The sequence below is a fragment of the Moschus berezovskii genome, chromosome 8 (assembly GCF_049115385.1).
Source record: "Moschus berezovskii isolate FMDL1 chromosome 8, NW_MosBer_1.0, whole genome shotgun sequence".
NCBI lineage: Eukaryota > Metazoa > Chordata > Mammalia > Artiodactyla > Moschidae > Moschus > Moschus berezovskii.
Window position 1 is genome coordinate 23855241 of NC_142467.1, and position 25246 is coordinate 23880486.

Below are 25246 nucleotides of genomic sequence, written 5' to 3' on the forward strand. Positions count from 1 at the left end.
ACTGTTGTTGTTTTTACATAAAGTGAAATAGAACAGAACAGTAAACAGTGCTTACCCTTACTACCTGCGATGCACTCTGTTTCGTTAAACTTTTGTTCATGTTGCATATGTTTGGTTACATGAGTGTGCTGGGTCACAAATGTAAAATCTACTTCTTTTGGTGAGTCATGGTCAAAATCAGATTTGAAAGCCACTATTCCGTTAGACAACAGAGACTTACAAAAAGGTTTCAAAGAGAGTGTACAGTAAAATCTGTATTTACAAAATCATGCGGGCAGTAATATAAAGCAGTTTTTCTAACTGCTGGGAGCCTCAAATTCAATATTTAGCTACTCTCCACCAGTTTTGTTGTCTTTTTTTTTTTTTGAAGTGGAAAAGAACAGTTAAAAAGAAAGCAAAATGTATCAGAAGCAACAATTAAAATTTTGGGTTTGTCTTTTTTTTGTTGCATTTACACACACACAAGTTCTGTCACAATGTACAATAAATTTCTTAATTTTTACTTAAATGAAATTAGAAAATTTTCAAAGCTGTTAAAGGAGTTATTAGTTGGCAGAGAAACAGACAGGGGACTGGGAAAAAATTAATGATTACGCCAACAGAACGAAAGAGAAAATGAGGGTTTGAAGCCATAGGAGATTAAAAAAAAAGAATGTTAGATTCTAAAGCAATTTAGAAAATAGAAAAGAACCGTCACAGGAGATGATTACACTGGAGTGGAGAAAGTAGAAAAAGGCAAATTAACTGAAATCTTTTTTTTAAGTTTTAAAAAGTAGAAAAAGACAGCATTCTATAATTCCACACATCTACAAGAGAATGCTCAGGCTCCTTACCATTGCATTTACAACATATGTCTGCTAGCTTTTATATTTCAGTTTTTCTTCCACTGTACTCACAGACCCTGTGCCCTAAGCAAATAATACCATTTCCATGAGAGTTAATACTAATTTAATAAAATGTACTATTTCTCCTCAGGACTCTAAGACTTTGTATGATTTCTGACTACAATGTTAAATGTTATATCATCAAATTACATAGAATAGGTCCCTAAAAAACAGTAGCAAAATGAAATGATTAAATATTGTAAATACTATTCACTTTTATAATTATTTCAAAAAAGGATTCATGACGAAAATATTCTGAGGATAATATTCATGTATTCCAGTACTAACTAAAGGATACAGTCCCCTGTAAGTGTTCTTTATTCCTGAATAGTTAATTTATGTAATGACTAAAAAAGCAAACATAAACCACACCATTAAGGAGCCTTTAATTGCAGGCAGTGACAAATGTAGAGAATTCTATGGGATTCCAAAGAACTAATGAAGATTTAAATTTAATTTCTCTTACCATCACCTTACCATTGCTGTGAAAAACTAAGTAAAAATACATACAGTAACAATTGCACTGTAGATACCTGGATTAGTTTTCTTAGGTAGAAACTAAAAGGTAGTGAATTATTCCTAAACTCTCATACAATCACTGTTTAACATAGTAATTAGGAATTTCCCCTAAATCCATGCTTAGGCAGTTACCCTAAAGCTCACTGTTATGAGTAAACAACCAAGCTCACTACATATATGATGACTGTATCATCATATATGATGATACATATACATATATGATGATACATATACAGCAATGGTGACTGTATTATCACTTAAGTGAGATAATGTGTGAAATAATTTCTACACAATTTGGCCAATAAATGAGTAAGGAAACTAACAATGATTTACTTTAAAAAACAAAAACAAAAATCAACCACCTCCTTTTCAAAGAAGATGAAACTTTACAAAAAGAAAAAAAAAGCCTATTATTGCTTCCCATTTAAATATAAAGAGGTATTTATTTAAATATCCCCAAGTGAGTGCCTAAAACAGAGGTATCAAAACTCGTTTAAGATAATCTTCCAAAATACATAAATATACACATGTATGCACCTAGACATATTCAAATATCTACAGACATATAATCTCAACTACTTAAACACTATTCACCATGTCTTTTAGAGGGCTGTTGGTCTATTGATTATCCCTCCCAAAATAAGTTCAGTTTTCAGTTGAAACAATTTTTCTGAAGTCTTAAGGAAAAGCAAAAAACAGAACAAGACAGATGGTACTACAGTGGTTAAAAGTATAGACCTGAAGATTAAAAGCTTACATCTGAGTCATTTGGTAGTTTTGTGACCTGAGAAAGTTACCTAAAACTCTCCTTACCTCAATTTCCTCATATGTGAAACTGTTAGCTACACTTATGTTTGGGAGGATGAAAATATACACAGGAATATCTTATTGTACTGTTCGTTACTTTGTTGTCCTTTGCAAATAATTGTGCTTTTGTACATATTGAAGGTTTGTGGTAACCCTCCAAGGAGCAAATCTATCAGCACCATCTTTCCAACAGCATTTGCTCAATTTATGTCTCTGCATCACGTTTGGTAATTCTTACAATATTTCAACTTTTTCATTATTATTTTATTTGTTATGGTGAAACCTGATCAGTGATCTTTGATGTTACTACTTTGCCTCACTGAAGGTTCAGTAACATTTAATTTCTTTTTAGCAATAAAATTTTTTAGCAACAAAATATTTAACCAAAAATATCTTTAATTTAAAAAGTGTGTACTTTTTTTAGACATAATGCTATTGTACACTTAACAGACATGACAGTACACTGCAACTATAATTTTAACATGAATATACTGAAATTAACAGAATTTTTAAAATTCACATGATTTGCTTTATTGCTGTATTCACTTTGTTGTGGTGGTCTGGAATGGAACTCACAGTATCATATTTCCAAGCTATACCTGTACATATTCCCTTTCATATACATGTTACGTATTTATATAAAAATTTAATAGGAACTACCTTTGGCAATTTAAAAAAGTGACATTTTTTCTTTGTATTTTCCAACAGTTCCATTTTCTACAGTAAGTATATATTAATCATACTAAGGGACAAGGGTTTTCTTGGTGGATCAGACGGTAAAGAACCTGTCTGCAATACGGGAGACCCACGTTCAATCCCTGGGTTGGGAAGATCCCCGGAGAAGAAAATGGCAACCCACTCCAGTATTCTTGCCTGGGGAATCTCATGGACAGAGGAATCTGGCAGACTGTTGTCTATGGGTTGCAAAGAGTCGGACACAACGAGTCGGACACAACTGAGTGACTAACAGCAGCAACAAAAAAGGGGACAAAGTGATTTTAAGAAACTGCATGGAAAACACATGTCCAAAATACAATCAAAAGTCACCCACCACAGAAATCACTACTTGAATGATTTCAAAGACCATCAACAGAGCCAATACTGATATGAATTAGATGTCAGAATTATCCAACAAAGATTGTAAAGCAGCTAGCATAAAAATTCTCCATCAATTACAAATTCTCTTAAAACAGACAAAATCCAAGCCAAGAAATAGAAATGATTTTAAAAAATGAACCAAATGGCAATTACAGAATTGAAAACTACAATAAGAAAACAAAAAACTCTTTAGATGGACTCAACAGTGGGAATTACAGGAGACAGAATTGGTGAATTTGAGGACAGATCAACAGAATTTACCCAATCTGAACGACAAAAAAACAAAAAAGAAAAATCATTGAAAACAACAAGGTCTCATAGATGGATGGGACAATAATGAAAAGACCTAGATCCACATCATTAGAGTCCCATGAAGAGAAGAGAAAGAGTAGAGAGAAGAATATTCAACAAATAGCTGAAAACTTCCAAGTCTGGAGAAAGGTGTAAATCTACATATTAAACTGAGCAAACCACAGACAGGTAAACCCACAGATATTACAACTTGACACACGTATCTGAAAGCAAAGGAAAATCTTGAAAGCAACGACATAGAAAGGATGTAGGGCATACAAACTCAAATGATAGTTTTCTCATCTGAAACCACATAGGCCGAAGAAAGTAACAAAACAATTTTCAAGCACTGAAAAAAGAATTCTCAATCATGAATTTTGTATCTGACAAAATTATCTTTCAGGAATTAAGGGAAAACAAAGACATAGCAGGCAAAAACTAAAAGAATCTGTCATTTGCAGACATATCCTTCAAGAGTGGCTAAAAAGAGTTCTTCAACTGATAAAACAGGACTCTTGGCACATAAAGAAGAAAGGACAATGGGGAAAGCAAAAATATGGGTAAATAGACTCAACAGACTACCATTCTTCTCAAGACGTTTTAAAATCATAATAAATGGATGAAATAACTATATAGGCATAAAATACTGGAGTTCATAAAAAACTAGAATTCAAAGTTAACAACCTTTGTTTACTAAAAGATATTATCAACAAAGTAAAAAAGCAAACTCTCAGAACAAAGGAAAATATTTGCAAACCAGTTATCCAAAAAGGGACCGATAATCAGAATATATAAAGAATTCCCAAAACTCAACTGAAAAAACCTAATTAAAAAATGGGCAAAGGACTTGGATATTTCTCCAAAGAAAATATACAAATGGACAGTAAGTACATGAAAAGATGCTCCATATCACTATTCAGTAGAAAAATGCAAATCAAAACACAATGAGAAACCATTTCACACCAATCAGAATAGCTATTATACAAAAAGAAAAATCAAAAACAGAAATAAAAGTGATGGTGAGAATATGGCTCAATTAGAACCCTCAAGGCATGGCTACTATTAAAAACGGCCTAGCTACTACTGAAAGTGAAAGTTGCTCAGTCATGTCCAACTCTTTGTGACCCCATGAACTATACAGTCCATGGAATTCTCCAGGCCAGAATACTGGGGTGGGTAGCCATTCCCTTTCTCCAGGGATCTCCCCAACCCAGGAATTGAACTGGGGTCTCCTGTGTAGCAGGCGGATTATTTACCAACTGAGCTATCAGGGATGGTATGGAAATGCCTCAAGACAACATATCAAAAGATACAGAATATGCAAGGCCAAAAAGGTGTTAAGAGGGAAAGCGACAGCATTAAATGCTTACTTTGGGAAACAGGAAAAGTCTCAAATCAGTAATCGTAAATTCCTCCTCAAAAAAACTAAAAAAAAAAAAAAACACCCAAAGCACATATTGCCAAAATAAAATAAACATAACTTATATAACCATTTAAAAATGAATTCATAATTTTAAATCTCCAAAAGAATAATAAATCCCAGGCTGAAATGTTTTCACTGAAGAATTCTACCAAATATTAACACCAATAACGTCAAAAACTCTTCCAAAGAGCAGAAGAGGAGGGAACATGTCCTTACCCCAATTCTATGAAATCAGTATTACTCAAATAAAGCAGCAAGACAAAGATATCACAAGAAAACTAGAGAAGATTATTTCTCTCATTAAAACAAAAATTCTCAACATACCAACAACCTGAGTTCAGCAATGCTTAGCATACACCATACCATAATGAGATTTATTCCAGGTACGCAAGGCTGGTTCAACATTTAAAAAAAAAAAATCAGTATAATCCACCACATCAACATGCTAACGAAAAAAATCATATGATTACATAAATTGACTCAGAAAAAAGAATATGAAAATATCCAACACCAACTCATGGTTAAAAACTCACAGAAAACTAGGAAGAGAGGCAATCTACCTCAATTTGATAATGAGTGTCTATCCACTCTTCTCAAAAATGCCTAGTACACTTAACATCATCAGTTCAGTTCAGTCGCTCAGTCGTGTCCGACTCTTTGCGACCCCATGAATCACAGCACGCCAGACCTCCCTGTCCATCACCAACTCCCGGAGTTCACTCAAATTCATGTCCATCGAGTCGGTGATGCCATCCAGCCATCTCATTCTCTGTCGTCCCCTTCTCCTCCTGCCCCCAATCCTTCCCAGCATCAGAGTCTTTTCCATTTGATGGTAAAAAACATTTACATGCTTTCCACCTAAGATAAAGGACAAAGCAAGGATGTCTGCTCTTACCACTCTCATTCAACAGTATAGAATTTCTAGTCACTGTATATGACAAGAAATAGCATAAATATCCGAAAGAAAAAACTCCCTACTTGTAGTTGACATGATTGTCTATGTAGAAAATCCTACGGAATCTGTAAAAAGTCTCTTAGAACTAAAAGATAAGTTTAGCAAGATCAAAGGTGCAAGACCAACATACATAAATCAATCCACATTTCTATATACTAACAATAAACATGTGAAAACTTAACACAGTAATATTAACAGAATTGCTTCAAAGAAAACAAAAAAATTAAGTATAAATTAAACAGGTATAATATAGGATTGCATGCATGCTAAGTTGCTTCAGTCATATTCTACTATGTACAAACCTATGGACTGTAGCCTGCCAGGCTTCTCTGTCCATGGGACTCTCCAGGCAAGAGTACTGGAGTGGGATGTTATGCCCTCCTCCAGGGGATCTTCCTGAACCAGGGATCAAACCCATGTCTCTTATATCTGCTGCATTGACAGGTGGGTTCTTTACCACTAGTTCCACCTGAGAAGCCTATTAATACAGGATTGATATACTATTAATTACAAAATGCTGATTAAAGGAAAAAGAACTAAATAAATGGAGACATACCATGTCAATACAGTAAAGATGTCAACTCTTCTAAAACTGATCTAAAGGTTTAATGCAATTTCTATGAAAGTTTCAATGAAGTTTTGGTAGACATGAACAAGCTTGTTCTAAAATTTATATGTAAACACACGAGTCTTAGAATAGCTAAAACCAAATTGAAAGGTGAGAGGAATCACTTTACCCAATATTAAGGCCAGTGATCAAAAAAGCAGGAGTTCCGGAAAAACATCTACTTCTGCTTTATTGACTACACCAAATCTTTTGTGTGGATCACAACAAACTATGGAAAAGTTCTTAAAGAGATGGGAATACCAGACCACCTTACCTACCTCTTGAGTATCTGTATGCAAGTCAAGAAGCAACAGTTAGAACAGGACATGGAACAATGGACTGGTTTTTAATTGGGAAAGGAGTATGTCAAGGCTGTATACTGTCACCTCGCTTTTTAATTTATATGCAGAGTCCATCATGAGGAACGCTGGGTTGGAAGAAGCACAAGCTGGAATCAAGATTGCTGGGAGAAATATCAATAACCTCAGATATGCAGATGACACCCAAAAGTGAAGAGGAACTAAAAAGCCTCTTGACGAAAGTGAAAGAGTGAAAACGCTGGCTTAAAACTCAACATTCAAAAAACTAAGATCATGGCATCTGGTCCCATCACTTCATGGCAAACAGATGGGGAAACAATGGAAACAGTGACAGAATTTATTTTCTTGGGCTCCAAAATCACTGCAGATAGTGACTGCAGCCATGAAATTAAAAGATGCTTGCTCCTAATCTTCAGAAAGAAGAATGGAACTGGAGGAATCAAGCTGCCTGACTTCAGACTACACTATAAAGCTACAGTCATCAAGACAGTATGGTACTGGCACAAAGACAGAAATATAGATCAATGGAACAAAATAGAAAGCCCAGAGATAAATCCATGCACCTATCGACACCTTATCTTTGACAAAGGAGGCAAGAATATACAATGGAGAAAAGACAATCTCTTTAACAACTGGTGCTGGGAAAACTGGTCAACCACCCGTAAAAGAATGAAACTAGAACACTTTCTAACACCATACATAAAAATAAACTCAAAATGGGTTAAAGATCTAAATGTAAGACCAGAAACTATAAAACTCCTAGAGGAGAACATAGGCAGAACACTCTCTGACATAAATCACAGCAGGATCCTCTATGACCCATCTCCTGCTGCTGCTGCTGCGTCACTTCAGTCATGTCCGACTCTGTGTGACCCCATAGACGGAAGCCCACCAGGCTCCCCTGTCCCTGGGATTCTCCAGGCAAGAACACTGGAGTGGGTTTCCATTTCCTTCTCCAATGTGTGAAAGTGAAAAGTGAAAGTGAAGTCACTCAGTCGTGTCTGTGTCCGACCCATAGTGACCCCACGGACTGCAGCCCACCAGGCTCCTCCATCCATGGGATCCTCTAGGCAAGAGTACTGGAGTGGTAATGGAAATAAAAAGCAAAAATAAACAGCTGGGACCTAATTAAACTTAAAAGCTTTTGCACAACAAAGGAAACTATAAGCAACATGAAAAGACAGCCTTCAGAATGGGAGACATTAATAGCAAATGAAGCAACTGACAAAGAATTAATCTCAAAAATATATGAGCAGCTCATGCAGCTCAATACTAGAAAAATAAACGACCCAATCAAAAAATAGGCCAAAGAACTAAACAGACATTTCTCCAAATAAGATATACAGATGGTTAACAAGCACATGAAAAGATTCTCAACATCACTCATAATCAGAGAAATGCAAATCAAAAACACAATGAGGTACCATCTCACACCAGTCAGAATGGCTGCTATCCAAAAGTCTACAAACAATAAATGCTGGAAAGGGTGTGGAGAAAAGGAAACACTGCTACACTGCTGGTGAGAATGCAAACTAGTACAGCCACTATGGAGAACAGTATGGAGATTCCTTAAAAAACTGGAAATAGAAATGCCATATGACCCAGCAATTCCACTGCTGGACACACACATCAAGGAAACCAGAATTGAAAGATACACGTGTACCCCAATGTTCACTGCAGCACTGTTTATAATAGCCAGGACACGGAAGCAACCTAGACGTCCATCAGCAGATGAATGGATAAGAAAGCTGTGGTACATATACACAATGGAACATTACTCAGCTATCAAAAAGAAAGCATTTGAATCAATTCTAATGAGATGGATGAAACTGGAGCCTATTATACAGAGTGAAGTAAGTCAGAAAGACAAACACCAATACAGTATATTAACACATATATATATATGGAATTTAGAAAGAAGGTAACAATGACCCTATATGTGAGACAGCAAAAGAGACAAAGATATAAAGAACAGACTTTTGGACTCTGCGGGAGAAGGCAAGGGTGGGATGATTTGAGAGAATAGCATTGAAACATGTGTATTACCATATGGGAAAGAGATCACCAGTCCAAGTTCAATGCATGAAACAGGGCACTCAAAGTCAGTGTACTGGGACAACCCTGAGAGATGGGATGGGGACAGATGTGGGAGGGGGGTTCAGGGTGGGGCAAACATGTACACCCATTGCTGATTCATGTCAATGTACGGCAAAAACCACTATTGTAAAGCAATTAGCCTCCAAATAAAATAAACAAATTAAAGAAAAAAAAAACATGCTTGCTCCTTGGAAGAAAAGCTATGACAAAACAAAACAGCATATTAAAAAGCAGAAACATAACTTCGCCCACAAAGGTCTGTCTAGTCAAGGATATGGTTTTTCCAGTAGTCATGTATGGATGTGAGTGAGATATGGACCATAAAGAAAGCTGAGCACCAAAAAACTAATGCTTTTGATCCATTTGTTGGAGAAGACTCTTGAAAGTCCCTTGACTGCAAGGAGATCCAACCAGTCCATCCTAAAGGAGATCAGTCCTGAATATTCACTGGAAGGACTGATGCTGAAGCTGAAGCTCCATACTTCAGCCACCTGATGCGAAGAACTGACGTGCTGGAAAAGACCCTGATGCTGGGAAAGACTGAGGGCAGGAGAAGGGACGACAGAGGATGAGATGGTTGGATGGCATCAGCGACGCAACGAACATGAGCTGAGCAAGCTCCGGGAGTTGGTGATGGCCAGGGAAGCCTGGCATGCTGCAATCCGTGGGATCACAAAAATCAGACACAACTGAGCGACTGAACTGAACTGAAGCAAAAATATGAACATCAATTTAAACCATATCTTTCATGAAAAAAAAAAAAAAGAAATCAAAATGGATCATTGACTTAACTATAAAACATAAAACAATAAAACGTTTGGAAACAATCAAAGGAGAAAATTTATGAGGCCCAGGCTAGGAGTTCTTAGACTTGCCTCTGAAAGTGCAACCTTAAAGAAAAATATTAATAAATTAAGTTTCATTAAAATTAAAAACATTTGCTGTCTGAAAGACCTTGTCAAAAAGAGAAAAAGACAAACTACAGAATAAGAGAAAATATTCCCAAACCACATATCAGATAAAGGACTAATATTTAGAATACATAAAAACTGAAAACTCCATAACAAACAATCCTATTGGAAAAGGGGCAAAAGATTAACAGACATTCCACCCAGGAAGATAAACAGATGACGAATTAGCACATAAAAAGATTTTCAGCATCAATCACTAGGGAAAATGCATTATCAAAACCACAATGAGATATCACTAGGCATCTATGTGAACACCTTAAATTAAAAACTGTGAGTAGTGAGGATATAGGGAATCAACATCACTCATGTATCGCTGGTGAGAATTAACATGACACACCTACTCTAGAAAACAGACTGGCAGTTTCTTATAAAAGTCAATATGCAATTACCACACAATCCAGTAGTTGCACTCTTGGACATTATTCTAAAAAAAACTGAAAACTTATGTTCACACAAAAACAAACACAAACGTTTAGAGCAGCTTTTTTTCTCATAACAGTCAAAACCAGAAATACCCAAATGTTTGCGATGAGTTAATGATTTAAAAACTGTAGTACATTCATGTCACAGAATACTACTCAGCAACAAAAAGGAACTAAGTATTGATACAAGCAACAACTTGGATAAATTTTGAGGAAATTGTGTTCAGTGGTAAGTGCTATCCCATTACATACTATACAATTTCATTAATATAATTTTTTAGAAATGACAAAATGAAGAATACATTAATAGTTGCCAGGAGTTAGAAATGAAGAAAGATGGATTTGGTTATAAAAGGACAACACGAGGGGTCCTGGTGGTAACGAAACTGTTCTGAATCTTTACTCTGGTGATGAGTTCCAGAAAAACACCTATTTCTGCTTTATTGACTATGCCAGAGCCTTTGACTGTGTGGATCACAATAAATTGTGGAACATTCCGAAAGAGATGGGAATACCAGACCACCTGACCTGCCTCTTGAGAAACCTGTATGCAGGTCAGGAAGCAACAGTTAGAACTGGACATGGAACAACAGACTGGTTCCAAATAGGAAAAGGAGTACGTCAAGGCTGTGTATTATCACCCTGCTTATTTAACTTATACACAGAGTACATCATGAGAAATGCTGGGCTGGAAGAAGCACAAGCTGGAATCAAGATTGCTGGGAGAAAAATCAACAACCACAGATATGCAGATGACACCACCCTTATGGCAGAAAGTGAAGAAGAACTAAAGAGTCTCTTGATAAAAGTGAAAGAGGAGAGTGAAAAAGTTGGCTTAAAGCTCAACATTCAGAAAACAAAGATCATGGCATCCAGTCCCATCACTTCATGGCACATAGATGGGGAAACAGTGGAAAACTTTATTTTTTGGGCTCCAAAATCACTGCAGATGGTGACTGCAGCCATGAAATTAAAAGATGCTTACTCCTAGGAAAGAAAGTTACGACCAACCTAGACATCATATTAAAAAGCAGAGACATTACTATGTCAACAAAGGTCCGTCTAGTCGAGACTATGGTTTTCCCAGTGGTCATGTATGATATGAGAGTTGGACTGTGAAGAAAGCTGAGAGCCGAAGAATTGATGCTTTTGAACTGTGGTGCTGGAGAAGACTCTTGAGAGTCCCTTGGACTGCAAGGAGATCCAACCAGTCCATCCTAAAGGAGATCAGTCCTGGGTGTTCACTGGAAGGACTGAGGCTGAAGCTGAAACTTCAATACTTTGGCCACCTGATGCAAAGAACTGACTCGTGTGAAAAGATCCTGATGCTGGGAAAGACTGAGGGCAGGAGGAGAAGGAGATGACAGAGGATGAGATGGTTGGATGGCCATCACCAACTCAATGGACATGAGTTTGGGTAAACTCCGGGAATTCGTGCTGGAGAGGGAGGCCTGGTGTGCTGTGGTTCAAGGGGTCACAAAGAGTCGGACACGACGGAGCAACTGAACCGAACACATGCAATGAAACTGTACAGATTCAAATGCATACCACAGACACACACTGCACACAGAACTGGCGAAATCTGAGTAAGATAAGTGAACTCCATCAATTGAAACTGACTCCTAGTTGCAATATCACCAGCTGCTGCCATTGAGGGAAAATGGGTGAAGGAAACATTTCTGCATTATTTCTTACAGCTAAATATGAATCTACAATTACCTCAAAATAAGTTTACTTTGAAAAATCTGAGAGATAAGTCAATATTTAGGTAAACAGACATGGATGAAAGAGAAATATGGCACTATTATACATGTATCTTAACTGTGAACAGTTACTACCTACAAAGACTTTATGAAGAATTGAGAGATCTCGAGGTCTTTCCCTTAGCCAGAGACAGATAAAATAGAAAGGAATGTGACAAATAACAATGTTACAATGTTCACAGAATGAATACAGAAAATCTATTGGAATAACATTCCACTCACAACATTCAGAAAACTAAGATCATGGCATCTGGTCCCATCACTTCATGGGAAATAGATGGGGAAACAGTGGAAACAGTGTCAGACTTTATTTTGGCAGGGAGGGGGCTCCAAAATCACTGCGGATGCTGATTCCAGCCATGAAATTAAAAGACACTTACTCCTTGGAAGGAAAGTTATGACCAAACTAGACAGCATATTAAAAAGCAGAGACATTATTTTGCCAACAAAGATCCGTCTAGTCAAGGCTATGGTTTTCCAGTGGTCACGTATGGATGTGAGAGTTGGACTGTGAAGAAAGCTGAGCGCCAAAGAATTGATGGTTTTGAACTGTGGTGCTGGAGAAGACTGAGAGTCCCTTGGACTGCAAGGAGATACAACTAGTCCATTCTAAAGGAGATCAGTCCTGGGTGTTCATTGGAAGGACTGATGCTGAAGCTGAAACTCCAATACTTTGGCCACCTCATGCGATGAGTTGATTCACTGGAAAAGACTCTGATGCTGGGAGGGACTAGGGGCAGGAGGAGAAGGGGACGACAGAGAATGAGATGGCTGGATGGCATCACCCACTAGATAGACATGAGTTTGAGTGAACTCCAGGAGTTGGTGATGGACAGGGAGGCCTGGCGTGCTGTGATTCATGGGGTCACAAAGAGTCGGACACGACTGAGCGACTGAACTGAACTGAGCAGATATTCTACAGCTACCACCCATGGTCAAACATATGATCTTTTTGCACTATAATAATCAGACATGCATTTAAATGTTTCCCATCTTTCAATACAACTATAGCCAAAAGAGGAAATATAAGTCACTAACTCATAAAGAAGCTAGTTTTTCCTTCCTACAGTGAAAAGAAAGGACAATAAAAGAATGAAGGCCATTTCTCAAGCAGTAAATGTGCATTTAATCTGCTGCAAAATTATCCAAAGCCATTTTTAAAGACGCAGGATTACCCAGTGTATCAGTCAGTTCAAGATACTAGGCGGCTTAAACAACACAGTTGTTTTACTTTTTCACAGTTCTGGAGGCTGAATCCAAGATTAAGGCGTCAACAGTTCCCTGATGGCTCAGTGGGGAAAGAATCTGCCTGCAATGCAGGAGACACAAGAGGCATGAATTTGGTTCCCCAGTCAGGAAGATCCCCTGGGGAAGGAAATGGCATCCCATTCCAGTATTCTTGCCCGGGAAACCCCATGGACAGAGGAGCCTGGCAGGCTACAGTCCATGGATTTGCAAAGAGTTGGACACAAGTGAGAGACTACAAACACACACAACAGACAGAGATAGCTTCTCGTGAGGTCTCTCTCCTTGACTCATAGATAGCCACTTTCTCACTGTAAATGCAAATGGCCTTTTTTCTGCGCATGTGCACTCCTTGTCTCCTCTTCTAAGAACACCAGTCCTAGTGAATTATGGACCCACCTTATGATCTCATTTAACCTCAATTATCACCTTAAATATCCTAAGTCTACAGTCACACTGGGGGTTCGGGCTTCAATTTATGAATTTTGAAGAGCTATAATTCAGTCCATTATACCCAGTGATTAGTCAGTTCTGGAATATATTAAGTTTTGTGTGGGTACACTTCTATCTGTGTATATTATATGTACTGGAATGGGTAAGACAAAGGAACAAGCGTAGCATCTGCATTGGAAATCCAGTTCTATTAGTTTTCTCAAGAATAAAAATGTGGATAATATCTATTCCCTCTATATAATTATGAAAATTAAATGAGAAAGCCTATGTAAAGTACCTAGAATATAGTACATGATTACTCAATAATGGGCCTCTACCTTTCCACTTCCTTCCCCACACACAAAAAAATTTTAACATTTTATTACTCAAATATAGGGCTTCCCTGGTGGCTCAGAGGTTAAAGCATCTGCCTCCAATGTGGGAGACCCGGGTTCGATCCCTGGGTCGGGAAGATCCCCTGGAGAAGGAAACGGTAACCCACTCCAGTATTCTTGCCTGGAGAATCCCATGGACGGAGAAGCCTGGTAGGCTACAGTCCACGGGGTCGCAAAGAGTCGGACACGACTGAGCGACGGAACGGAACGAACAGAACTCAAATATAAACATATTTGAAAAATCATGGGAGATGGATTCCCAACCACTACCTAGATATGTGACTTCCAGTCACTCTACCAGAGTCTGTTTTTACACCGGGCAATGACAGTTTCCTCTATCACTAAAATGCTATTTATCTATGTATATCACTCTCCTGATTACACAGTACTCTCTTACCCTCAGGGGATACATTCCAAGACTCGCAGGCATGCCTGAAACCTTGGATTAGTATCCAATCCCTTACACGCTCTGCCTTTCCCATATACAGATGGCCATGATAAAATTTAATTTATACATTAGGCAGAGTAAGAGGTTAACAGTAATTAATAGAACTATAACAATATACTGTAATAAAGTCATGTGAATGTAGTAGTCTCTCTCACAATGTCTTATTGTACAATGCCTTTTTGCATTTCAACTAAGCCCTATCACACACTGCTGGTATATTTTGCAGTTAAGGTGCAACAGCAAAACTATCATGAATTTCTTTTTCCTTCACAGTTTCACAGACAGAAGATTCACTCCTACCACAGATCTTCATAATCGCAGCATGTGATTTCTTTAGTTCCCTATTAAGAAGAAAACCTTCAGCTTCTTTGGACATATCCCAATTGCCAAAATCACTACTCTTGCCCTTTGGGGGCATTATTAAGTTAAATAAGGCTTACTTGACACAAAACTGTGATACTGAAAGAGTTTTGATCTGAACACCAAGAGAGAACTACTAAGTGAAGGCAGAATTCACTGGATATGATTACAAAGGCATGCTTCACGTCTGGGCAGGATGGAGTAAGATTTCATCACACTGCTCTGAAAAGTGTCAGTTCAGTTCAGTTGCTCAGTCACATCCAACTCTTTGCAACCCCATGTACTGCAGCACTCCAGGCCTTCCTGTCCATCACCAACTCCGAGTTTACTAAAACTCATGTCCATTGAGTCAGTGATGCCATCCAAGCATCTCATCCTCTGTCGTCCCCTCCTATTCCTGCCTTCAATATTTCCCAGCATCAGGGTCTTTTCCAATGAGTCAGCTCTTCGAATCAGGTGGCCAAAGTATTGGAGTTTCAGCTTAACATTAGTCCTTCCAATGAATATTCAGGACTGATTTCCTTTAGGATGGACTGATTGGAACTCCTTGCAGTCCAAGGGACTCTCAAGAGTCTTCTCCAACTCCACAATTCAAAAGCATCAATTCTTCAGTGATCAGCTTTCTTCACAGTCCAACTCTCACATCCATACGTGACCACTGGAAAAACCATAGCCTTGACTAGATGGACCTTTGTTGACATAATAATGTCTCTGCTTTAATATGCTGTCTAGGTTGGTCACAACTTTCCTTCCAAAGAGTAAGCGTCTTTTAATTTCATGGCTGAAGTCACCATCTGAAGTGATTTTGGAGCCCAGGAAAATTAAGTCTGCCACTGTTTCCACTGTTCCCCGATTATTTGCCATGAAGTCATGGGACCGGATGCCATGATCTTAGTTTCCTGAATGTTGAGCTTTAAGCCAACTTTTTCACTCTTCTCTTTCACTTTCATCAAGAGGCTCTTTAGTTCTTCTCCGCTTTATGCCATAAGGGTGGTGTCATCTGCATATCTGAGGTTATTGATATTTCTCCTGGCAATCTTGATTCCAGCCTGTGCTTCCTCCAGCCCAGTATTTCTCATGATGTACCCTGCATATAAGTTAAATAAGCAGGGTGACAATATACAGCCTTGACGTACTCCTTTTACTATTTGAAACCAGTCTGTTGTACCATGTCCAGTTCTAACTGTTGCTTCCTGATCCACATACAGGTTTCTCAAGAGGGAGGTCAGGTGGTCTGGTTTTCCCATCTCTTTCAGAATTCTCCACAGTTTGTTGTGATCCACAGTCAAAGGCTTTGGCATAGTCAATAAAAAAGAAATAGATGTTTTCCCGGTTGCTTTTTCGATGATCCAGCAGATGTTGGCAATTTGATCTCTGGTTCCTCTACCTTTTCTAAAACCAGCTTGAACATCTGGAAGTTCACGGTTCACATATTGCTGAAGCCTGGCTTGGAGAATTTTGAGCATGACTTTACTAGCATGTGAGATGAGTGCAATTGTGCAGTAGTTTGAGCATTCTTTGGCATTGCCTTTCTTTGGGATGGGAATGAAAACTGACCTTTTCCAGGCCTGTGGCCACTGCTGAGTTTTTCAAATTTGCTGGCATATTGAGTGCACCACTTTCATAGCATCATCTTTCAGGATTTGAAATAGCACAGCTTCTATCACCTCCACTAGCTTTGTTCACAGTGATGCTTCCTAAGCCCCACTTGACTTCACATTCCAGGATGTCTGGCTCTGGGTGAGTGATCACACATTGTAGTTATCTGGGTCATGAAGATCTTTTTTGTACAGTTCTTCTGTGTATTCTTGCCACCTCTTCTCAAAATCTGCTTCTGTTAGGCCCATACCATTTCTGTCCTTTATTGTGCCCATCTTTGAATGAAATGTTCCCTTGGTATCTCTAATTTTCTTGAAGAGATCTCTAGTCTTTCCCATTCTATCGTTTTCCTCTATTTCTTTGCATTGATCACTGAGGAAGGCTTTCTTATCTCTCTGTGCTATTCTTTGGAACTCTGCATTCAAATGGGTATATATCTTTCCTTTCCTCCTTTGCTTTTTGCTTCTCTTCTTTTCACAGCTATTTGTAAGGCCTCCTCAGATGGCCTTTTTGCTTTTTTGCATTTCTTTTTTGCGGGGATGGTCTTGCTCCCTGTCTCCTGTACAATGAAAAGTGTACACTTCTTCAAACTATGCCTTGCCTATATTGGACATTTTCATTTAGTATTTTGGGACTATGATCAACCAAGAGTAACTGAGATGGTGGAAAATGAAGCTGTGGATAAGGAGAGGCTAGTTTAACATCATAGGTTGTTGTTGTTTAGTCACTAAGACGTGTCTGACTCTTTGCAACTCCATGGACTGTAGCCCACCAGGCTCCTCTATCTGTTCATGGATTTCTCAGGCAAGAATACTGGAGTGGGATGTCATTTCCTTCTCCAGGAAATCTTCGTGACCCAGGGATCAAATCAGTATCTCCTGCATTGGCAAGCAGATTCTTTACCACTGAGCCACCAAGCAAGTCCCATAACATCATATACTGATGCTACAAAAGCTAATCAAATTTTCTATAAAACTTTAGTAAAAGAGAATTAGTATAAAATTTCAAAATCACTCTTTAATTCTTCCAAAACTATCCTCTAATTTGAAAAATATATTTGTACAATGTGTCAATAGGTTAATTTTATCATCCTGTTTCTATATCATTAATGCCTTATTGTCCAGCTAGACTGTACATTCTTTTTATTTCTTTCTGTCCCCCATAATGTTCACTGTTTCACTCACAAAATCATGTAATCACTGAAATACCTAAAAGCCTTATCCGAATCCCACTGATGTGGTTAGACATAGGGAAAAGTTATTTGTAAATTTTACCTCATAACTATTTTTTATTTAGCCCACAACAGAAATATACTCCAGGTAATTTCAAGATAACACACCTACCATACATATATTTGCATATTCAAGCAATGAGCCATAACCAACATCCATATTCAGCATTTGTGGTTTAAAATTAAGATCATGGTGGTCAGACGCAATATATACTGTTGGGCTAATTGGACCATTTGATGAAAGACAATTTACCATGTAGACCCTAAGGAAAAACCTTAAAAGTACTTGCCCTTTCTCGTATGCCTCCCCTAATTACTAGCACTCTAATATTATCTAATATTTACTTGTAGATCAAACACATGCAGTAGGAAGTTACTCTGATGTCCCCAAGAAACCAACCAAGAGTAACTGAGATGGTGGAAAATCAAGCCATGGATAAGAAGGGACGAACTGAACATCATAGATTGTTGATGCTACTGGTGCCCTTGTATTGCCCACTCCCACACTAAATGTAGACAGTCGCATGATTAGCATCGGCCATTGGAACACCAGCAAACATGAAGAACACAGAGCATTGGCATGGTACATCTTGTCCTCTTGGAACACTCCCTATGGAACCCATCTGCCATGCCATGAAGAAGTTCAAGCTAATGGAATGAAGAATATGGGCAGTGAGTGTGGTATTGGGACATGAACAGACACACATATGTCCAGCTGAAGTACCAGATCTATAAGTTAAAAAGCTACCGTGGACATTATAGCCAACAGGTGACACATGGAGCAGTCCCCATCGAGCCTTGCCCAAATTTTAGAATTAAGAGCAAATAAATGTTTTAGCAACCAAGTTCTGGAGCAAAGCAATACACAATTACAACACCAGTAAATCAATTAGGGCAGTTCCTATTAGGTAGTCGGCAACCAAGAAATGTCAGCAGTAATAGTGGTTACTGTCAATAACACTTTATGTTCCATCTACCTGCCCCCACTAAGGTAATTCTTTGGAGTATCTGAGCTGCTCTTAAAGGCAATCTTTCATTTCCGTAACAGCTAGTAAACAGGGAACAAAGCAACTGAAAGACCTCTTCATTTTCCCCTTCTTCCTAATTTACCCCTGTTGGATTTTTGTTGTTGTTTTGTCTCTGTCAATAATGTTTGCCTGGTTTCCCGAAAGTGACTAATCTATGATCCAGACTAATTCAAGCCTTTAGCAGTGTTTTGTATTATCAGTTACTATAGGCACCCTTTCAACCTACTCCACACCACAGGTAAATAATTAAGAGTTCTTGGAAGAAAAGCTATGACCAACCTAGACAGCATATTAAAAAGCCAAGACATTACTTTACCAACAAAGGTCCTCTAGTCAAAGCTATGGTTTTTCCAATAGTCATGTATGGATGTGAGAGTTGAACTATAAAGAAAGCTGAGCCCCGAAGAACTGATGCTTTTGAACAGAGTTGGAGAATACTCTTGAGAGTCCCTTCGACTGCAAGGAGATCCAACCTGTCCATCCTAAAGGAAATCAGTCCTGAATATTCATTGGAAGGACTGATGCTAAAGCTGAAACTCCAATACTTTGGCCACCTGATGCGAAGAGCTGACTCACTGAAAAAGACCCTGATGCTGGGAAAGATTGAAGTTAGGAGAAGGGGACAACTGAGGATGAGACAGTTGGATAGCATCACCGACCCGATGGACATGAGTTTGAACAAGCTCCGGGAGCTGATGATGGACAGGGAAGCCTCGCATACTGCAGTCCATGGGGTCAGTCGCAAAGAGGTGGACGTGACTGAGCGACTGAACTGAGGACAGACACTTTACTAAAGGACAAAAATTATACTCATTAATTTGTAATTCTTTTTACCTGAAAGAATCATTAGGCAAAGGTCACAGGAACCAATTATCTCTTGTTCAGAATAAATTAAGCAGCACTGAAAACATACCTGCTATTTTTCCTCTAAAACCGTACTGATCCTAATTATATAAATATTATTTTAACCCCCATGACCATATGCTCATACTTTACTCATGATATTTATCTTCAGCTACTTCAGTTACTTAATTTTCTGAAAGCGAAAGTTGCTCAATAGTGTCCGACTCTTTGTGACCCCATGGCATATACAGTCCATGGAATTCTCCAGGCCAGAACACTGGAGTGGGTAGCCTTTCCCTTCTCCAGTGGATCTTCCCAACCCAGGAATCCAACCGGGGTCTCCTGCTTTGCAGGCAAATTCTTTACCAACTGAGCTATGAGGGAAGCCCACTTAACTTTCTACTAGATCAAAAACTCTTGAAGACAGACTCATGAAGAAAAGGAATATCTTATTCATTGCTGTATCTCTTAAATTAAGCCCCTACTACACTGCTCTCCTACTCATACAAATATCTGGTCATGTTCAGGTTCTACGGTCACTATGTCCATACCTAATCTCTGCAATTTTCACTGCCACTTTTATTAAGAAATAATGACTCACCCAGAGTCATGCAATCAGTGACAAAGTTAATAAACACTACATGTCTTAGTACTAACATTTAACAATTATGTGACTTAAGAATGATTTATATTTTTGTAGAAACAGTACGATGATTTTTAAGGAAACAAAAGATATTATTTACATTCCCTATTTCTTTTTTCTTCAAACTTCAGGTTTGAGAAAACTTGCATCTTAGGTCCAGGGTAAGATCTAGTTAGCCAGACGCCACACAAATAATATCAAAGGTGAAGCAGGCCTGGTGGAGACCACAGTTAACTGTAGAGCTCAGAACTTAAGTGGGGCAATCACTACTCAGCTATAGAAAACTGTTCTCAAGCACTAACAGCAACCAGGTAAAGCCAAGTCCTGTATTTCTCAAGTGATGCTAGAAATCAAGACTTCTTAAACATGAAGTTTTCCTACTTTTAAAAGTGGCAACTAATCACTCAATGCTCCAAATACAATAAGAGCAAGCAGTATGTATCTGTCAACTGGATTCAGCCCAAGAAGCTCCTGCTACTGCAGGCCCATAGTTTAAAATCTCTACACATAATAGAAGGTGGACTAAAAGAACTATATTACTTTACTGTCACCCCTCACCTCTGAGGAAGAAAGTAAGAAAAGAGGATCACCATGAAAAATAGCTCCATTATAGTAAACGAAGTATCAGTGAAAAACTCCTTTAACTGCTCTCTCGGGGGGAAAAAAAAATTATTAGCTGTTTCAGATACAGGACATTTTCTACATAAAAAATGTATGCAGAGAATATTTTTCTTTTAAAATTTTTTTCCTAAATTTTGCACATACAAAAAAAGAGTATTCAAATAAATGTAATAGTTACAATCATACAAACTTAAACTTCTGGTCTTAACCAAATGCATGAAAATGCTCAGTAATAAACCTGAGACTAATGATTCACCATGCACACAGAGAAACAGGATACAAAATAATAATAGTGTTATTATATTTGCACTGGTGTATCTACATATTGTCACTTGATTCTTTTGTGACCAACAGCACTGAACAACCTGGACACATGGTTGAAACTCTGTGACTAGGGAACCCTAGTCTAACAAACCACTGTGAACTTGAACCTCCTTAATATCATGTAATCAGTAACTAAAGTGACCAGTCACTGGTAATCATACATTAATTTAGCCACAAAAATTTCTTCAATACTTTTATGAAAGCTTTGACATTATTTAACCAAGTCTTTAAGGCTTTTCCCTTTATTTAAAATTAGAAATTTAAACACTTGAATTCCAACTCTAAACATGCTTCACCTGCTGAAAACCTTTATAAAGTTAAAATAAAAATTTTGATATAATTAATCATGGTAGACAGGCCCTTGGAATTCAAAACATTCTCTCAAATAGCTATTAGCATGGGAGTTCCTATAGAATTGGTAAGCAATTTAATGATAAAATTATAAATTATTTGAGCTCATTTATTGAACACTTACTACGTATCAGGTACTGTGCCGAATACATTCAGGGATTTCTCATTAACCTTAGAAAGTATTATATGAGGGAGATACCATTATTATCCTATTTTACAGATGGGGAAACTGACCTTTGCAAGATCACACAGCTAGTAAGTAGCAGAGTCAGGATTCCAACCCAAATTTTGCCTAACTTAAGAATTTGCACACTTAACCCCTACACTGCATTGCCTCCCTGGGTTGATATATAAGATAAAGAAAAGAGGGAAATTCGTACTTCTCAGTGGCAAATTTTAAAAAATATACTGAAATGCAGGATACTTTTTAGAACATGAGCAATTCTCAGATATACAGTCACACAAATAATATTTTTATTCCCAAATACAAATGATAAAAATCTTACAATGGACTTCTCACAAGTATAATTTTTTTTAGGTTCTCATTTATATTTATTAAAAAATTGGAACACTGTTTTCTGCTCATTTCTGCAGTGAACCTAAACTGCTCTACCAAATAAATTCTATTTTTAAAAAACCTTAGAACTGCAACACACTAAATGTGCCTAATTCAATTTAGTTAAGAATTGGCATAAGACTATATTCTTTCATTACGAAAAGCTGAACTTTATCATAACCACAGGGCCCTTAATATGTAAGTAGTTTTGAAAAAAGGCTTGAAGATGTGTAAACGGTGCTGTAAATTTTGAATTTTTAATACTTTCAGAACACCTTCAGAGAAGTCTGCAATATGTAGATAAGAAATGATAAGCTGAAATTAAATTAGACAAAAAATTGAACTCATGATGAACAATATAAAAGGAATAAAATTCCCCTGTTCCATGGCTGACATAAACAAGATTAACTTTACTTTTCCATCAAAAGATGTATGTAGCCTTAAGTCAAAAATGTCCTAATTTGTTAAGTCCTTCCTAAATCTTCTAAAGAAGCTTATCCAAAAAGAAAAAAACACACACAGACACAAAAAACACCTTCAACTGTCTAGAGTGATTGTCAACACAGGACTCAAATCTTTCTTCCTCTGATACTTCACCAAGGTTGTCAGACATGAGGGATCTATAAAACAAGTTTTGCCTACTGCCCATCAACATGTTCCTCTCAAGGTCCAAACTTAAGTTCACTTCTGAAGAGAACAAGGGGGAAGGTACTATATATATAGAAGTCATTTGTCCTGTATATTCTGCAGATTGTTAAAATTAATTTTCAAATAGAATACTATATTTGCCACCAACAAAATATTAATTTTAGTTCGCTTCAATACTGTACTTACAAAATTTCAACTTACAGAAGAATTATACTAGTATATTAGTAAAAGGGAATTCTACTGCACATGTTAAATACTGTTGGAGTACAGGCCCTTAATCACACCAGTAATTAACATAACTTTCCTTTCTCGCTGACCCAATCCAAAGACTTTTCTGCATCGCAATGCTTTCAACAGCCAGAAGCTGGGAATTGCAGGGCAACAAAAACAAAGCAATCCGACCAAAACATGTTTCAAACAACACTAGCACGATACTCACTCAAATATTCAAAGCTTCTCACTAATCGTCTAGCTTCAACAGGGAACGCAACCAGGTTAATACAGACTACGACTGCCTCGGTAGCTGCAAGCTCAGCTGAATCCCAGGACGCCACCTCAATCTGCAAGGGACAGAACCATATCCGGTTCTCCCTGGATACACATTTTCCCATGCTTCCCATCTTGAAAACTTTACATCTTCCCAGAGGAGCAATAAATACACCAAGACGCCAGGGAGTGTGCCTGTAGGGAAGATGAGTGATCAAATTAAATCCGTACGCACGGAACCTTGAGCTTCAAAACTTTTTCTGAACGAGTCACAGCTGAAAGCACTACGAGTCACAGCTGAAAAGAACTAGACCTGTTTTTTCCTATTTCTCTCCGAGGAGCCAGCTTCCCCCAAAACGCCGGTCTTGACTTACTGGTTAGTCGGAGGAGCGGTCAGCGGGATGGCCACCTCTTCCTCCTCGTATTCTGGTCCATCCAGAGAGTCACCTTCGTCCACTGTTCCCAGGCCAGCGCCCAAAGCGGGCAACTGAGGCGGCGGAGGCGGCAGAGGAGGGAATCCGCCGCCGGCCCCGAAGGTCTCAGTGGGCAACGAAGTGGTCCCCTTGGCGACAGCCATCTCCCCGCCGGGCCCGGCGGCGGCGGCGGCGGCGGCCACACCAGCCACGCCGGCGGCAGCGCCTCCGGCTGACAGTCCGGCTGCCCCGGGGGCCCCCGCCACAGACCCGGGTCCCAGGAAGCCTGACCCCAGAGCGGCTCCGCCACCCAGGGTCGCGGCCACGCCGGCCTCCGCCAGCCCAGGAAAGGGGGCGGCGGCGGCCACGGGCAGGGCGGCGGGGATCTTCACCCGACACACCGCCGGGTAGGCACCAGAGGCCGCGGTCGCGCCGCCTCCCGCGGCCCCGGCGGTGACCGGGCCGCCCTCCTCACCGCCGGCCTCGGCCGCCATCATGTTGAAGCCCGCTCTACGCGGCCCTCCCCTGCCCGCCCGGGAGCCCCCAGGGGCCAGCAGGCCCGGGCTCCGAGCCGCCCCACCCAGGCGCGTCCCCTCTTCAGCTCCCCGGGCGGAGGAAACAACAACAAAAGGAGAGCGCCCGCCGCCGCCGCCGCGCCCCCTCTCCGGGCCACAGCCCAGGCTCGGGAGCTCCCCGCGTTACGGGAAGAGAAGTGGGCAAAAAAACCCCAGCGCCGGCACAAACGCCGCCCAAACCTTCACCTTCCACACCCACACTCGCGCGCGCGCACACTCACTCACACACACACACACACACACACATGCACAGAAGCGGAAAACTTCCTGGCTGCACTAAAGAGAAAGGGAAGCGAGGCGGGGGGGAAAGCGGCTTGGGGCGGCTGCTGCTCCCTCAGCCGCCGCCACCGCTTCTTCACCACCCCAGTTCCGGCCACAACCACCGCCGCTGCCGCTGCAGGGGCTGGGGCCGCTGCGGCCGCCTCATCCTCCACCGGGCTGAGGCGGGAGGGGTGGGGAGAAAAAGAGGAAGGGGGGCGGGGTAGCGGGGAAATCAGCCGAAAGCTCCCAACCTGGAGCGCTAAGTGACACCGGCGAGAGAAAGGAAGGCGGGGCACGGGAGGAGGGGCGGAGGGAAGGAGGGGCGAGAGGACGGCTTCTGCGCAGGCGCAGTCCCCGCGCGGAGGCGGTGGGTCGGGGTAGGGGTTGGCGCGCTGTGCCTGGAGTGGGGAAAGGAAGACTGGAGGGAAGGAAGCGGCGTGGACGCGCCGTGTGCGGCCGCGCCCGCCGTCCCGAGCCCAGGGCAGCGCGTGGCGGCGCGGCCGCCTCGCCGGTCGGTGTGGCTCGTGGCGCGTGCCTGCCTGACTGGGATTTGTCTGAGAGGCGGGTTAGACGGCGGCGGGGAGGAGTAGGTCCCCAGCACGCGGCCGCTCAGCGCGGTAAAAAACCGTG

At 39.9% G+C, this 25246-nt stretch overlaps 1 protein-coding gene across 3 annotated transcripts in view; it reads right to left on the reverse strand.

Annotated features, from left to right (window-relative positions):
* Positions 1-24890, reverse strand: part of RASA1 (RAS p21 protein activator 1) — a 117014-nt gene extending 92124 nt beyond the window's left edge. For all 3 annotated transcript variants that reach the window (XM_088838482.1, XM_088838483.1, XM_088838481.1), the window contains exon 1: positions 23742-24890. In XM_088838482.1, the coding sequence (XP_088694608.1) occupies positions 23742-24277 (536 nt within the window). In that variant the 5' untranslated portion in view covers positions 24278-24890. The remainder of the gene's footprint in view (positions 1-23741) is intronic.
* Positions 24891-25246: the final 356 nt, after the last annotated feature.